At 41.4% G+C, this 15,876-nt stretch overlaps 3 protein-coding genes and 1 long non-coding RNA gene across 4 annotated transcripts in view; 1 reads left to right on the forward strand and 3 right to left on the reverse strand.

The window, feature by feature from the left end:
* The first annotated feature begins 676 nt into the window (after positions 1 to 676).
* On the forward strand, positions 677 to 3,810 carry oip5 (opa interacting protein 5). Its single transcript, XM_034577366.1, has 5 exons — positions 677 to 1,131; positions 1,754 to 1,820; positions 1,983 to 2,105; positions 2,323 to 2,404; positions 2,486 to 3,810. The coding sequence occupies exons 1-5, from the start codon at positions 957 to 959 to the stop codon at positions 2,576 to 2,578; spliced, it is 540 nt and encodes a 179-aa protein (XP_034433257.1). The 5' UTR covers positions 677 to 956; the 3' UTR covers positions 2,579 to 3,810.
* A 1,034-nt stretch (positions 3,811 to 4,844) lies between these two features.
* LOC117756690 lies at positions 4,845 to 7,173 on the reverse strand. Its single transcript, XR_004612833.1, has 2 exons — positions 6,860 to 7,173; positions 4,845 to 6,216 (listed from the first exon to the last, which is right to left on the reverse strand). It is a non-coding gene; the product is annotated as an uncharacterized LOC117756690 (long non-coding RNA).
* A 686-nt stretch (positions 7,174 to 7,859) lies between these two features.
* On the reverse strand, positions 7,860 to 15,249 carry chp1 (calcineurin-like EF-hand protein 1). Its single transcript, XM_034577364.1, has 7 exons — positions 14,903 to 15,249; positions 13,879 to 13,951; positions 12,473 to 12,553; positions 11,812 to 11,933; positions 11,630 to 11,691; positions 10,262 to 10,384; positions 7,860 to 9,488 (listed from the first exon to the last, which is right to left on the reverse strand). Exons 1-7 carry the CDS (start codon positions 14,967 to 14,969, stop codon positions 9,435 to 9,437), a joined length of 582 nt encoding a protein of 193 aa, XP_034433255.1. The 5' UTR covers positions 14,970 to 15,249; the 3' UTR covers positions 7,860 to 9,434.
* Positions 11,447 to 15,876, reverse strand: part of pcnx1 (pecanex 1) — a 47,824-nt gene continuing 43,394 nt past the window's right edge. The window contains exon 37 of the transcript XR_004612831.1: positions 11,447 to 11,481. The gene's annotated coding sequence lies outside the window, so the exon portion shown is untranslated. The remainder of the gene's footprint in view (positions 11,482 to 15,876) is intronic.

Raw genomic sequence — 15,876 nt, forward strand, 5'->3', positions numbered from 1 at the left:
TGTTGGTGCGTTCACGTGGTGTCGGAATAATCGGTCACGAGCTACCGCCAGAGGAGATTGGACAATAATAGCATTTCATTTTTGAAAATCAGACTTTTAGTGTGTTTTATTACAATCCTCGTGATGTTTCCACTAATCAGCTAAACTGCAGGAATTGTTATCTTTACTGTAGAATGGGCCCTTTATATTTAAATACTTTATATTTACATCAGGAGCGAGTCCTCTCTACGGAGGCCGCCATGTTTTTTTTACAGACAGGACAAACTAAACACCTTTTGAGTTGCTATGGCAACTGAGGCTACCCCAGATTCTCTTTCATGTTTGGAAGGGGAGGGTGAGGTGCGGGGTGTTCAGCTGCAACTTGACACTTCACCACTAGATGTCACTAAGTTCTACACGCTGAACCTTTAAGGAACATCACAACTTTCAACTAATTTTCCAATTCTGTAAATGAATGGTTACTGAATACTCAAATATGTCATCGCCTAGAATAGTCATAGTTATTGTTAATCTAATTACATTGTATATACATTATATATATATATCGCTAATCTATTCATTCATTTATCTAACCTATTTATTTATTTATCTAATTTATTCATAAAACCTATGTATTATTTTATTTCCTCGATGAGGATGAAATCTATTTTCTGACCCACACTCCGGTGCAGTAGGTGGCGGTACTGCACCAGAGGCTGGAGGCCAACCGCGAAGAAGAAGAGGACGTGAATGTTTTAAAAGTCGTTATATTTTGTCTCAGACTTGTTTATTTTCTGCTTCTTTGGATTTATTACATATTAACAGCGAAATCTCACAGAACTCAGGTGGAGGTGAGAACAAACCTCAGCCCGGAGCCATTTCACCGAGGGACGGGACCTGCGGCTCGTTCTAATCCGGAATTCAAACTCCTCTCGGCGGGACCAGCGTCGAGCAGGACCCGGTCCCACTGGTCCAACATGGAGTTCGATGACAGCGTGTTGACGCGGCGTGTGGACGGTGGCAAAGCGGGAGCCGAGGAGGCTCGAACCAGGCCACACATGACTCTCCACTGCGCCAAGTGCAACACCGTGATGGCGGACTCCCTCAGCGTCTGCGGGGAGATCACACGCATGAGCCTGATCGTGTGTCTGCGTGAGTTCACTTCTTCACACACTGGGTTTGTGTTTGTGTTTGTGTTGTAAACACTAAAAATCCGCACGTGGGTCTGATTCTACTTGTTGTGTGTCTGTTGTGGCACAACACAATATTTCATGAAACACATTCAAAACAGAGATTTTGAATTAATTGTAGGAAATGGATAAAGTTGGTGTTTACTTTAGTTTTTTTAAGTATAGTTCGCAGTTGTCATAGAGATTACTCACAGCCTAGTTTTCCATCACGTAGTCTCCATGGCAACCAAGCAAACTTTCTGCTGGACTAGATTTCTACTTATCTATGTTTGTATTTATTATGTGGGTCTTCTGTCTCTCACCATATATGTTATTATTTTAATCTCATCATACAGGGATGGATTTTAAATTCAAGTTTTACAATAATATGTCACAATAAAGGCCTGGATCAGAAAAACATACTTCTTGAATGACAAAATTGACAAACCAGATATAATAAACCACATCATACAAAACAGAGATGGTGTCAGTGGTAGTTTGTCAGTAACATCCCACATTAGAATGTTTTATACTATATTGTTATTATTGCTGCTTAGATGATTTGTCCCTGCTAATCCCACCCACTGCTTCTTGTCGCTCTTCAGGAGCAACCACTGACGTTGTCGTCAGTAATACAAAGGAGTCAGGACATAAAGGAGAAATGGCAAATTGGTGAGTGGATGCAGCAGTGAGGTTTTTGTTTTTTGAAAACTTCTCGTAACACGTAAATCCTCCATCTTTAACTCAGCCAGTGTCAGTGAGGAACATGTTTTTATTACACTCAAGGTTTCTGTCTGTGTCTTACTTCTCGTCACTGCTCTTGTATGATTTCAGCATCTACAGTTCTCTAAAGTGTCGCGGCTGCCGCTCTTCTGTGGGCAAAGTTATTCACTCAGCTCCGTCGCATTGGGCCTCGATTCGCTCGCTCTTCCTCCTCCACAGAGCAAACATCACCTGGTGAGCTCTGTCGATTCTGCCGAGCACACGAGCATATTGACTTTCTGTGTACAGGTTGACTGAAGCCTGGAGACGCTAAAATACACAAAGTGCCTTGTGAGATTAAACATTTTTGATTTTGAAGGGATTGATTTCCGTTCTTTCAATCTTCGGATACAGAACATAAAATAATTGCATGAATTAAATAAAAACTCTCTTCTCTAATTTCTCCATGCAGTTACATCCTCGACAGCAGGTCAATGGTGAAAGCTTCCACAATCACATTGGATCTGAAGCCACTCAAACAAAACATCGATGAGGTGAGAACAATATGTGACTTCTTATAACTTCATTCTTATTCTCACACGTTGATCTCATGTTTGTTTTTATTTCCTGGGCAGGTGAGAAAGCAGTTCGAGGCGCAGCTGGACCGGATGTTGTGTGTAAAGAGCCGACTGGCTGACCGCAGCGTTAGCAGCGACTTGGAGAAGTAGAGTCGACTGCACCTCGTCCTGGGAAAAGGCTCCTTGTGCTCCTCAGTCTGCTGCCTTCTGTAGGCCGGTGTGTGTTGTGTATATATTTATTGTTTTTCTGTGTTGTGGTATTTTGATGTTTTCATTAAATGGCTCTAGGAATAATCTATTTGCTCCACTTCTGTTCAGTAATCATTTGTTTTGTGGCACTAAACTTGCATTACAGTTAATGACGCTTTAGACTTTTTCCTCTTATTGCAAAAAGGTATTTCCATGATGTAAATCCTCTAAAACACTCAAACTGTGAGTAAACATCGACACCCAGTCGTCCGATTGGCACCATGCTGCATTTTATTGCTGAATTTCTGATACAGATTCTTTTTTTTTTTTTTGTTAATACAAAACCAGACAAGAGGCTTACACATAATAAGCATGCCCACTTCCTCCGTCTGAAGTGCATAGTTTCTACACAGTCCACCCCCTCGGTGGAAAAGTTGATCAAACAAAGTAACATCATTAATCTTACCCAGGCTTAAATGTGTGTTTTTTTCATGGGAACAAAGGTTGATCGGGGTTGTTGAGCTGCACTGTGGCATCGCTGCCATGGTCACGTTTGACTCCGCAGAGAGAGAGAGAGCAGAAACACTTGAAACACTCCATTGTTTCTGTTTGGTGCAGCGCAGTCTGTGAAAACCACGACCGGTGATCAAAACTACCTCAACGTTCCTCATGTAGAATCAAACACCCGTCGTCCCCTTGTCACAGAACACCTGACATGAACATTTCAACATCCTAGTTACACCCATTCACATTACAAAGTTGGATTATTGCATGCAATACAAATCATTCTTTATTCTGCTTAGTCATGCATATTTTTTGAACCCATATATTCAAGTCGCTAGACGCCTACTTGCTTATAAATTGCGATTATAAATCCCCACAAAGAGCATGACAGGGTTTTTAGTTTACAGTTTTCAAGACAGGACGGTGAGGATGATGGTGCAAGTCAGCACAGAGAGAGAGAAAGTGCCTTTCAAGCAAGTCAAGTTGGTTCAGTAAACTTACTTCACAGCTACAGAGTTACTGAATATCTGGATTTTTAAAGGAACGGGGGTTTTGTGGATGTAAAATGCTACAAGAAGAATTATCATTTAAAGCGTCTCTCATGTTGGTTTAGATTATTGTGTTTTTGTGTTGAAAAAATACAAGGCAGGGAAAATAGTCTCTGAAAAATATAAGTGTTTAAGTAAACTTGTAAATACTGTTATGCTACAGCAGTCCTCACATGCACGTAGTTCTGCAGGAAGTATCCCAAACCGTAAGAAGAGATACTGTTTTCTAAAGCTTAACGACTCGCCAGAAAAGTGACCAATAGATAGACGGCTACATTAAGCGCAAAGGAGGTGGTGGTGGTCCTTTCCACGGGACGGCACGGAATCCTTTTAACACACTTACACCCTGGCACTGAACTCATGCATTATTGTAGGTTATTGCTTCTAAAACTCTAATCAAATACAATTTTATGGATTGAATTATAACACTTTGAATCCCAAAACTATGAGGTGTTATGTACAATGCGATGTCATGGTGAGATCTTAATTCTAGGACTGAAACACCACCTGCAAATTAGATCCTAATCCAGGAGGAACGTAATACTCACTTCTTTTTTTAAGGTATTCTGTCACTGTCACGTCTGAGACTCGTTTCATGGGAACTTTATGGTTGTTATTCAAAAATTAACTAATTCTATTGATGCATGAGAATATGTTAGAATATCTCTAAAACTTTTTTTAAAATATAAAAATCCTAATAACAGTAAAACAACACTGACTTATATTGGGCACATACGCCTATGTGAGACGACTTGAATCAACACTTTATAACTGCATATCTCGATGGAACAAAGAGTTGGTTTTGCATTTGTTTTCAGGCAAAGCTGCATCTCGACGTGGTGTCTTTCCAGATTTAGAACGTCAGTCTACAACCCTTTAATTTGACTGAAATGGTTTCCATAGTTTTGAGCTTCACTTTAGTCTAGAAAACTGATTTCACTACTCGTCATAAAGCAAGCATCACTACTGGTCATGCATGGCTACAATAATGTGGCACCACAGTCCCGCTAAATAGGCTAGTTAATGCACATGAGTCTATACATATCTTAATGGAAGACATTGGTGATTTTGTTGCTTTCAAACAACTTGTCACTTGTTTATACAATATACAGTTTGGTCAACAACATGACAGTTAGGATCAAATATTGCACAAATCCCGGAAAATTTGATTTTTAAAAGTAAATCTTTCACAAAAATGTGAAAAGAAAGAAAAAAATGGGGCCAGGGTTTCCTTCATGTAAGAACCAATGCAAGGTGCTACTTCAGCACTGGTGTCTCTCGACCTACTGGACACATCGAAAAGCTGTTTTCACTTAATATTTTGTCTCACGATTGATGGAATGAAAGGAATCAAAGGATCAATTCTGTCCCTACCGGCAGAATTTAAACACGATGGGTACATAGATCTCTTAGTAGACCATGAATAGGAAAATGATCAAATGAGAACATAAGCAGAGAAATGTAACGTTTTTTTTAAGGGGGAAAGGACAGAGAGAGAAAACTGGATGAGACTTTTGCAATAAAAGATATTTTTGGGATCTCAAGTCACAAGGTCAGTGTCACTAATTGAGTCTCTACCTGCAATTTGTGAATAAACCTGCAGACTTGACAAAAGAGAAACTAAATAAACCCAAAATGCAAAAATGAGAGCATGGGGTGAAAGGACGACCTTGTGACCTTCCTTCAGAACAGATGCATAGGAGACCACAGTTTGAGGGCGTTACTCAAAATGGCTGAAACTAAAGTAAATGTGCTTGGGTTGTTTTGCTCCTGTTCGCCAGTCGACGGCCTCACGTGTTGATCCTCTACCACTAAAACCAGACTCATCCGGGAACAATATTCAAAACTGCTGTGGTACTTGACAACCATTGAGCTTCAGGTACTGATCCCACCCGTCTCTCACTCCTGTTGGACTTGTTACGGCACTGAGGTAGTGCAAAAAACTACAGAGGAACTCCCCGTGAGTCGGATTTAATCACAGGCCTTGATCTTTGCTACAGTATCTCGTGTCTTTACCTTCTTTGCAGAATAGAGGAGCAGCTGATTTGTTCATCATCAACCGGCTCTTGTCCTATAACAGTGGGATTTTACTGTAAAAACTTAGTGACTATGTTCACATGTGACCTGAAATCAAATCTGACTGAAAATCCCCAAATCATGGAGACTTTCAGACAGATACAGCCAGTGTAGAAACTCCAGGTTACATGTAGACATAGTCACAGTGTGTGTGATGGAAGTCAGTCTTGAAAGATGTCCCCGTTGATGATCACTCTGCAGAAGCGGGCCAGGACGAAAGCGGATGCCGTGGAGGAGGAAGGACCGATGTCCCAGCTACAGCGGGAAGGACAGCACCAGTGTCCCAAAATCCCAAAAGAGGTCATCGGGTCAGTGATGCTTCTTTCTTTACCTCCACTGATCTCTGTGGTGGTGGGAGTCATCTGTCAGTGGTGGGAGTCGTCTGTCAGTGGTGCCAGGGCGGATCTGAAGGTCTGGAGGTTCCTGCAGTCCTGGATGTTCCTGCAGTCCTGGCTTCAGCTGGTTTCTCATCTGCATCATCTGGAAAAACCATCGTAGAATGAAAATGCATGTTAGTTACTGAAGTCTGCTACTTGTCAGTGGTTCATCACTTCTTTGGGTCCCCTGGAAACATTTCCGGTGTTGCTTTCGCTATTTGCACGTGTTTTTCCTTTTTTAATTTGCAGATCTCTCTCGGCCACAGTACATATGGAATTTATGGGTTTTACTCACAAACTCCCTCAGCAACATTCTGTGATGTCACATCACAGCAAGTGTATAAAACAGGAATATGACATGTGACAAGTGTGACATCATGATTCACAATTGTGAATCATGATGTCATTAGTGTCTTGGATTAAAATAAATAGGGGTGGGGGTCAGGATTAGGATCTTGAAATCCGTTTATATAAAAAAAAAATCCCAATCGACAGTGCACTACCTGGGATCCCCTGAATTATGAGTTGGAAGTTGATTGAATGAAGACAAGATGTCAGAAAGACAAGATGTGAGACAGACAGATTCCTGCACCATTAATAGGATTCATGGTCCTCTAGTAGAAGACATGTATCTCAAACAGAACTGAAATAGAAAAATCAATCAATAATCAACATCTTCATTCAGCTAAAGACTAAATCAAAGGTTCCTGCAGCAGCGGCGGGTTTGAAGCACTGACCTTGGACCGAGTTCTTCTCTGAGACGCTGCAGATGTTTGAGGTTCGAGCTGCAGCTGCACACAATGGTAAACAGATGGGGAGTGTGGGGGGGGGGGGGGGGTGGTCACCGACACATTCAGCGCTGATTACCGGGAAACCTCCGGGACGAGGAGCCGCACCGGCCGGGGACACGTCCGGAGAATAACCCGCAGACCTCCGGACGCGCTCCCCTCCGCTCCATGCCACCGGAGAGGAGAGGAGAAGGTCCCCTCGTCCCCTGCTCCTCGTCCCCTCCGCCCTACGCCATCTTGGCTCCGCTACTACGAGCCTGAGCGGGATTGAGCCTGAGACCTGTCAATCTGAGGTAGAGCCCGCCCCGGAAGTACAGTTATCAATCAAAGTAAAAACTTCACGCGACCGGATTTCAGTTATGATTAAAAATAAGATAATGCAATGAAGGTAATATAATTTAATGTGTGTAAAATAAAACACGAAGGAGCTAATGCTAACATGTTCTGACGTATAGAAAGATATACACAAATGTTAGATATGCTAGGTGGTGCAGCTAATCTTCTCGTTGGAGCAGGTTTGTAGTTGATTCACTGAAATTCACTGAAATAATTTGTTTAATATCTTAAAGGTTCGGTGTGTAGAATTTAGTGACATCTAGTGGTGAAGTCGCATGTTGCAGTTGATTTGATTCACCTGCATGTTTTCTGTTTCATTCGAAGCTTCTATTGAGCCAACTTGTTCTGTGTGTTTCCTCTTATAGATCACTAAATAATTCATAATCCTCTGAAACGTTGTGTAAAGGTAGAACTTAAAGTAGAACTACTTAATCACAGGCAGCTGTATAATTAGTGGGTCTTTGCGAGTCACAGATTTTAGCCCCCCCCTCCCCTCAGACCTGGACCTCACATGTCAAGAGTCCATAAATTAATACAATCTGTAAAACTGGATCAAACATATGAAGGCAAAAGAAAACAGCTTCATCAGCTTCTCAATAAATGATGCAAAGAAAGCATGGCACTTAATTTATTCAAATCAAATTCATGTTTCATCTTGAACACGTAGACTAACATCACATAATGATTAATAACACGGTCGAGCTGGGTTTCCTGCGCTCCTCTGCTGGAGGCTCTTCTTGTAATGATTCAACAAACTCACATTTATCACACGTTCCACTGCTTTTTCACGTACACTAGCCTGTGCAGACAACATAATGCATTGGATTCTGTGTATTCATATGACAAATGTTGAGCGGTGCATGAATCAATAGACATCAACAGTGAGACACATCATATAAACAGCAGCGTAGCACGTTGTAAGGTGTACAGGACATGACACGTTTAGACAGGGAACTAAGCCTCAGCGAGAACAACATTTTGAAAGCAGGCCACACGCGCAGTTTTAACTTTCAACTATTTTTACCTCCACCAAGGACGTTTGTTTGTTTACACAAAAACAAGTGAAAGATTTCCACGAAACCCGGTGGAAGGATGTGGTGTGGGTCACTTTCTTTAACATCGTGAGATGGGACTCTGCCGTGGCTCCAGTTTGTTAACGGTTTTAAACAGAAGATAAAACTTTGATTTTACTCAATTGAAACATTACAAGGTTATTGAAAGTAACTAAATTAACCCAGGAGGAACACACACACACATGGCCGTGGGTTCCTGTTTACAAAATAAGTTAGAAAGGACAAACAAAGCCATGGCACTTCAGTGAGTAAAACAGCAGGTTCTGCTTTGAGAGACAAACTAAGAGCCGGCTGCTCCGACTTGTTCTGTCACAAGTCAGAGAAAAGGAGTCATAAGATCATGTTAGCATCAACAACACGGTCTGTTCTGAAGTGGAATCCAACGCCTGACATGTTTCACTTTGAACCATTGCATGTTTGTACAGACAAAGACAGAGCATCTACTGAATATCCATAGAACAGCATGAACACATATAGACTAGCAGAGGTACCAACTGTGATTCTGAAAAGGTCTCTAATAAATAATAATACACTGACTTTAGGGCTGTCACGAAATCAGATTTTCACTGAGGATTTGTCACCAAAATAATTCACGATAATGATAAAATGGCAAAATCAATAGAAAATCTGAAATTAAAAAGGCCATCAGTAAAAATTCATCTTCAATTTAGTTTAGTGTGTTTGTTTCTTTTTGGCAAATGAATTTAACTCAAAATACAAAATATTAATACATACTCGGTTGGAGTGTGAACCAGAGAGTCACTGAGAAAATAAACAGAAGTGATTTGATTTGTTCATGTACACATTGTTATCATAAGGGTTTTTATTACTATGTTATCATAATTTCAGCTTTTAGTGACGTGTCAAATACCTGTGTATCGTAACACCCCTAAATGACATTGCATAAAACAACCCAAGGCACGTTTCCCTTTGTTTGCAGAGCAGTGCAGAGGCAGAAACTCAACATCTATGACACGCTCTACCTAATGCTTGGTCTGACCGGGTGTGTACTCAGTGTGAATGCTGCTGCAGCCTGCGGACACGCTGGAGGAGGTCGTGTCCCGACAGCAACTGGCCCATTTAAGCTCCACTCAAAATTAAGATGGAGATGAAGCTTAGTGCAGGAAGCGGATGCTCATTTTCTGTTCCACGTCCACCTTCTCCAAGACCTGAGGGAACAAGGAAACAGTTGAAAAGAATGATTCTCTGCGGTGGAGCTGTAATGTTTAATGGGAACAGCAAGAAACACATGTATCTGGTAAATTTCAATACACACACCTCAACATAATTTATATATTTGTATATTCAGCTTCCTGATTACTAATCAACACATTCGATTTTTATACTATAGGCCTACACTGATTTCTGTAAATTGGTGAATCTCTCTCTCTCTCTTGCACACACACACACACACACACACACACACACACACACACACACACACACACACACACACACACACACACACACACACACACACACACACACACACACACACACACACACACACACACACACACACACACACACACACACACACACGAGGGAAAACATTATTTTTGTACTATTTTTCTATATATTTATGTATTTCAAATATTGCCTTTACATTTTGTCTTGATGTCATTTGTAAAGCTTTTTGATTCAACCTTGTTGTTGGAATGTGCTTCACTAATAAATTTGCTTTGCCTCTTGGACGTGAGCAACTAACCAAAACCGATCCGACGTTTTTCCCATTTACGATGTAAAAAAAAAATCAAATGTGCTCATGACTAAATGTTCAGAACCTAAATGAAAAGCACATTTCACATGATACTTGTTGTGTAGTCACTTGTTGAGGACACAAACTTTAGAAAGTACAGTACAGAATACAGAAGCAGTATTACAGGTACATTAGAGAGTCGTATATGTCAGGTGACCGATGCCCTCCGGCCACACAACTCACCTTGATGAATTCATTGAAGGAGATGGAGTTATCTCCGTTTGTGTCGGCCTCCTGTATGGTCCTATCAGCAATGCTGCCAAGCTGTTCATCTGAAATGTTTACACCAACCATCATCCTGAGGACCTGTAAACAACACAAAGTCCCTTTAGAGTTCATGAATGTCAGAAAACGGTTTGTGGTGAAGATTAAATACGAGTCGCGATGTTTTGAAAACAAGTATTTAAGCTCCGCACAAGATAATTTGTAGGTATTTCACTTCAACGGCAGGAAGCCACACGATGATAAATAACAGTGAAACACTTATTTTGTGAAAAACAGGCAAACAAACTCTGAAATGCATCTTTCGAGTTTCACGGCTTCGCGCATCACGTGATGCAGGTGACACAAATGTTTTGTGCAAAACAAGAAATCTGTCTGAGTCATTTAACCCCCAGCTTACAGCAATTACAGGTCACACAATGTCACAGAAACCGACGCGGCCTCACAGAGGCACAACAAATAACACGGAGGGAGCTCGGAGGAAGACAAAATACAGGATATTAGACCGTCTGGGAAGATCAACACGTAGTTACGGAGCGATATCACATCATTATCAGCACAAGGGCAAAGTCCCCTCATTGACATCCAGATCCTTCTCTCATTTGGAAACAGCTGTTACACAATAGCATTGTTCCCTTGTCAGGCACAGGATGAAGAGCAAACATTTTCAGAGGTAATAATGGATTTCTGTCACAACACAAATCTGGATGTGAACGGGTCTGAAGCCGCTGAGTTCAGTTTCGATTCTTAAAGGTCGCAGAGCTGAAATCAATCAGTGCAACAGAACGTGTGGCAGAGCAACGGAAATGGAAACAGACGACAGCGTGCACCAGTGGGTCTTTGTTCTTTTACAGAAAATCTATCTTCTGGTTAATAACCTTCACCGAGGAGGGTATGTTTCGGTTGGGCCTTGGCAGAGCTGTGCATTCTACTGAATTCCTACATCAGCAGCAGCCATCTTGATCGTTAACAAAAGTGCTTTGGCAGCGAGCGCTCCTCTGTCAGTCAAAATATCAAAGCCCATCTTAGATAAATGGTTGTGGTCCGACCAGTTTCAGGATGCATGGAAATCAGTCTGAATGGTGTGTGTGTGTGTGTGTGTGTGTGTGTGTGTGTGTGTGTGTGTGTGTGTGTGTGTGTGTGTGTGTGTGTGTGTGTGTGTGTGTGTGTGTGTGTGTGTGGGGGGGGGGGGGGGGGGGGGGAAATGGGATTTCCATGAAGAGAAGACGTGTCGAAACTATTCACCACTTGGCTGATTTACTTGTGAAGCAACTGTTTCCACAATCTGTGACACAACGTCTCGTTTATATGACCAACCCGTCCACTCACCTGCAGCAGCTCATCCCGGGAGATTTTGTCGTCTCTGTCCAGGTCATACAGACGGAAAGCAACTGGGAAGAAAAACAAAAACCATAAGTCATGGGAGACACATTATGAAACCCTGTGAATGTTCATGATACTGGTCCCCGGCTCCACCCGGACACGCCTCCGTGACCGAGCTCTGCACTCACAGAGCAGCTTGTTTGTCCTGCTGTTGAGCGGCTCGCTGACTGGCTTGTTCTTCTCGTTGTCCTCTATCGGTCGGAAGTGAGCTAAGGTTCGCATGAAGCCCCGGAAGTTTACCTGGTCCTCTCTGAAAAACAGACAAAACAAAGACTTTACTTTTATTAATGTCCCAATCTGGATCAGATACACAATAAACTGATTCTTCTGTGCTGGCTCATGTTACCTTTATACTCGTGACAAACATTGGCTGTGCGGGAAAAACAATGACAACTCAAACTAGTTGTAACCCAACACCATTTTACCAGGTAAAGCACATTCACCTCTATTGTCATGTTCGTCTGAAGCAAACAAGGAAAAAGGAAGAGATCTGAAATCTTTAAAGGCCTCGGCTGAAATTACGCATCGGACTTTCTTTGGGGGTTTTAATGATACGTCTGCAAACATCTGGTTTTTCACTTCCAGATTAATCAAACAGCCAAATACAAAACCAGAATCTTGCTGATTTATTTTACACAGAACTGTGGGGAAGAACTGAGCTTCTCAAGTCTGCAGCCAAGCAGCCGCAGAGCATCACGGCGTGGTTTGGCTCTGTGGTGCCTGTGACTCAACTACTTGCGTAGAAAAGATCTCTCAGAGACGACAAACCAGTAACTTTGAACAACTCACCCCTCAGGGAAAAACGCATTGATGATTCTGTCTCCCAGAGGGTTGATGGCCAACTCCGGGATCCTCTGGAAATCCTCTCGACTGCAGACGCCAGGAGAGAAAATGGAAGTGAGAATGCAACGTGATGAATAAATACATAAAACAATTTAAAAACAGATCCTTGACTTTCATCAACTCTAAAAAGCTATGAGACTCATGTCTTTGTTATAATTTTAAATCTGAATTGATTTGACTGAAAATATGAGAACAGGAAAAAACAAGGAAGAAAAACGTTTCACAAATAAAAACTATGGATTCTGAAATATATTTTTAGCAGCGACGATATCAAGTGATGAAATTATGGTTTTTATTTCATCAGCAGGACCAGAAGTTGGCCAGGGACACTGGGACAGCTAATGAATGACAGGGAAGTCACCTTGGACCTAAATGAGGCTGCACCCGACTGCGTGCTGTGACTTAAAAGCACTGGAGCAAGAACAAGTGGAGCCGAAAACTTGTGATGTGTAAACACAAGAATGAGTTTATCACTAAACTGTACAGAGTTGAGGCTCTTTTTTAAAACCTATCCCAGGGAGACTGATCTGAAAACAAATCGTCTGCCAAGTCAAAGAGCAAATTCTCAAAGTAAAGTTTAAGCAGCTTCAATGATTAAACCATTTCTTCACCTATTGCTTGTTCTGCTCAGACGATGAGAAGAGTCGACAGGAAGTTAATCAAAGACTAAAGAAATGTCACATTGAAGCCTCACTGATTACTGAGTTCATTAAGACTCACTGGCTCTGGAACCCATTTGAGAATGAATGATGTTTTGCAGAACTGTGGCTGACAACCTTAATTTAATGACAATTTGTCTCTAACACAATTTATCTTAATTTACCTTGAATAGTGCATTTAAATCCAAATTAGCTTAAAAGAAAATTGTTCTACTAATCTGCCAAAGTCAAATTTTGTCTTTATATTTACAATCAAGACCATGAAATGTATTTGAACACCCTTAATATTTGTCCTCATTACTAGTCTTTCAAGTGAATCTGTTTTTGAAAACTCTTGCCACAATATGTCAAAGTTAGGTAGCTTCCAATGATTTTTAAAATTTGCTTTTCTCAAGAACAAAACCGTGATGAAAGCCGGCGTCATCTGCCATCGACCTCCATCAAAAACAACTCACAGAGCTGTGAGAGAGAAGATGATTTATTAACGTCGTCATGATAACAAGTGAACCGCTGTACGACGTCTGAATCACAACCCACAGACTCTAACTAACCAACCTGACCTGCAGAGAAGAGAAGTTGGTGAGTTGGTTTTAGGTCAAACTGCAGGATTGAAGGAACCAGACTAACCAGCCACATCTCCAGGCTGCTGTTTACTTTAGCGAATCAGACAATGGTTGTAACATTAGGTCTTACCTGAGGGTGCCGTTTTCACCTTTATCCAGGCTGGTGAAGCGGCTGTACAGGCGAGTTATCTGACTGTGGGAGACTGTGGGTGAGAAACCAAAGAGACATCGTTTTTTACAACTAAACGAGCAGAAGATAACAGACAAACACTGCTTCAGGCAAAGTAACGTGTCATCTACATCATTCTGCTACAAGAACTCATCAATGACAACAATCATCTTCAGCAAAGTGCTTTGATGTAGTTAATAAGAAAGAGAAAGAACAAAATTCTGATGCAGACATTTAAAGGTTTAGACAAATTTAGTTTTTGGTCAAACAGCTAAAAACTCTCAATCCTCTAAAACAGAAAAAGCTCAGATTTCATGATTACAGGTCCCATGACTTGCACAAAGGTTTGGTTGCTTAAAGTTTAACTCTTTGACAATATGTTATATTTCATCATCTTACCTATGCAATGTTATTTTAAATCGTATTTAGTAGAGTTACTTGTTGTTACTCTCACTTGGCAGTTTATTTGGTCAAACTAGCTGAAATATCAACTGTCCTGCAGAAGATCTACCTTCATGAATGTGATCATGTTCAGTTCGTGGTGCATTAAATGGATAACTTAATTGTTTCCTCCACATCATTTGCATGAAGGGAGTTGACTGAATAACAGAAACACAGTCTAGATTCCACAGTGTGATTTAAGCAGCATTTTCTCTAAAAACACTGTAAATACAAACTTCCTGGAGGTAGGATTCACTGCAGCTTTGTTAAATTAGACAACATTAAATTGAACAAGGTGTTAAACTGCAAACTTTGAGGATAAATCCCACATATCCACATTAAAGTGTCTCAGTCACGGAGCTGAGGGAGAAAAGTTATCAGCCACACGATGAATGTTTATGGTGCAACTTCCCATTATGACAGGATTTGTTGATTTTACAGAGGAGCAGATTTGAGGTCAGTGTAACGCATGTCAACATGAAGGTGTAAATGCAGCAGCTGACGAGTCAAAGTCCCGGAGTCCATCAGCCGGAGCTCAACTTACAGCCCGTCTCCTTCTTGATCTCCTCGATCTCCTCCTCCCGGAGTAGCGTGGACGCCCTGGAGCCCATGATGCAACCGGAGCCGCTGCGAGAGACCGTTAGCACACAGGCTAACAGGGGGAGCTAACAGGGGGAGCTAGCAGCCGGCTGCTGGCAGAGGTCGATGCGGGCTGAAGACGCAGCAGAGGCCGAACCCGGGTTGACTCTTCGGCTCCCGACGCTTCTCTCCGCGGACACTGTGCGAACTAACTCCGCTTCTCTGCGCTGCGACGCGTTTTCATGATCATATCACGGGTTTCGGTCACTGTGACTTCCTGCTTCCACAAACAGGTGGGCGGGGCCTCAACTAGGCCCGACCTCCCGTACAGGACCCTGCCTGGAGCTTTTAGGTAGCTGATTTACCGCCTGCGCAAAATGGGAAGATAATAATTTCTATACAATTATATATTAACTCACATTTACCATATTAATAACTCTGCTGAATAAAGACTTGTGCTAATTGCAATTTTTAATTAAACTATATTTAAGTAACCAAGAAAACAGATTATCTTTGGGTCATGCTAAGTGAAGCTAGCTGCCGAGAGGGGGGGGGGGGGGCACTCTTTCTGGGTCTGGATATATATTATATTGTATTATATCGTGTTATATTATAGTATATTACATAAAATTATATTATATTATATTATATCGTGTTGTATTATAGTATATTATATTAAATTATTGGATTTATTGAAATTGATATTATTCTTAATGTCTGCCAGATGAATTGACCTTTTCAACGTCTAAACATGCTTGAAAACTCACTAAAGTTTGCGGAAAATTTAAAAGTGGTGAAAATGTACGTATTCTGGAGGAATTTGAAATGGGCGTGGCAAAATGGCTGAACAGATAATTAATTAAAGCCCTTTACTTCGCTTTCACAGATCTTCACGAAATTTGGTACGTGTGTATCATCATCAAAACACGAGGTTCTTGT

Source organism: Hippoglossus hippoglossus, chromosome 22, assembly GCF_009819705.1.
Source record: "Hippoglossus hippoglossus isolate fHipHip1 chromosome 22, fHipHip1.pri, whole genome shotgun sequence".
NCBI lineage: Eukaryota > Metazoa > Chordata > Actinopteri > Pleuronectiformes > Pleuronectidae > Hippoglossus > Hippoglossus hippoglossus.

What these genes read in the sequence shown, in the direction of transcription:
- oip5 (XM_034577366.1), top strand. Translation starts at nt 957, where the DNA reads ATGGAGTTCGATGACAGCGTGTTGACGCGGCGTGTGGACGGTGGCAAA. An exon ending in GAGCCTGATCGTGTGTCTGC is followed by an intron (nt 1,132 to 1,753) that starts GTGAGTTCACTT and finishes GTCGCTCTTCAG; the next exon opens with GAGCAACCACTGACGTTGTC. An exon ending in CACAGAGCAAACATCACCTG is followed by an intron (nt 2,106 to 2,322) that starts GTGAGCTCTGTC and finishes TTCTCCATGCAG; the next exon opens with TTACATCCTCGACAGCAGGT.
- chp1 (XM_034577364.1), bottom strand. Translation starts at nt 14,969, where the DNA reads ATGGGCTCCAGGGCGTCCACGCTACTCCGGGAGGAGGAGATCGAGGAG. An exon ending in GATCAAGAAGGAGACGGGCT is followed by an intron (nt 13,952 to 14,902) that starts GTAAGTTGAGCT and finishes TCTCACCCACAG; the next exon opens with TCTCCCACAGTCAGATAACT. An exon ending in CCTTCAATGAATTCATCAAG is followed by an intron (nt 9,489 to 10,261) that starts GTGAGTTGTGTG and finishes TTGTTCCCTCAG; the next exon opens with GTCTTGGAGAAGGTGGACGT.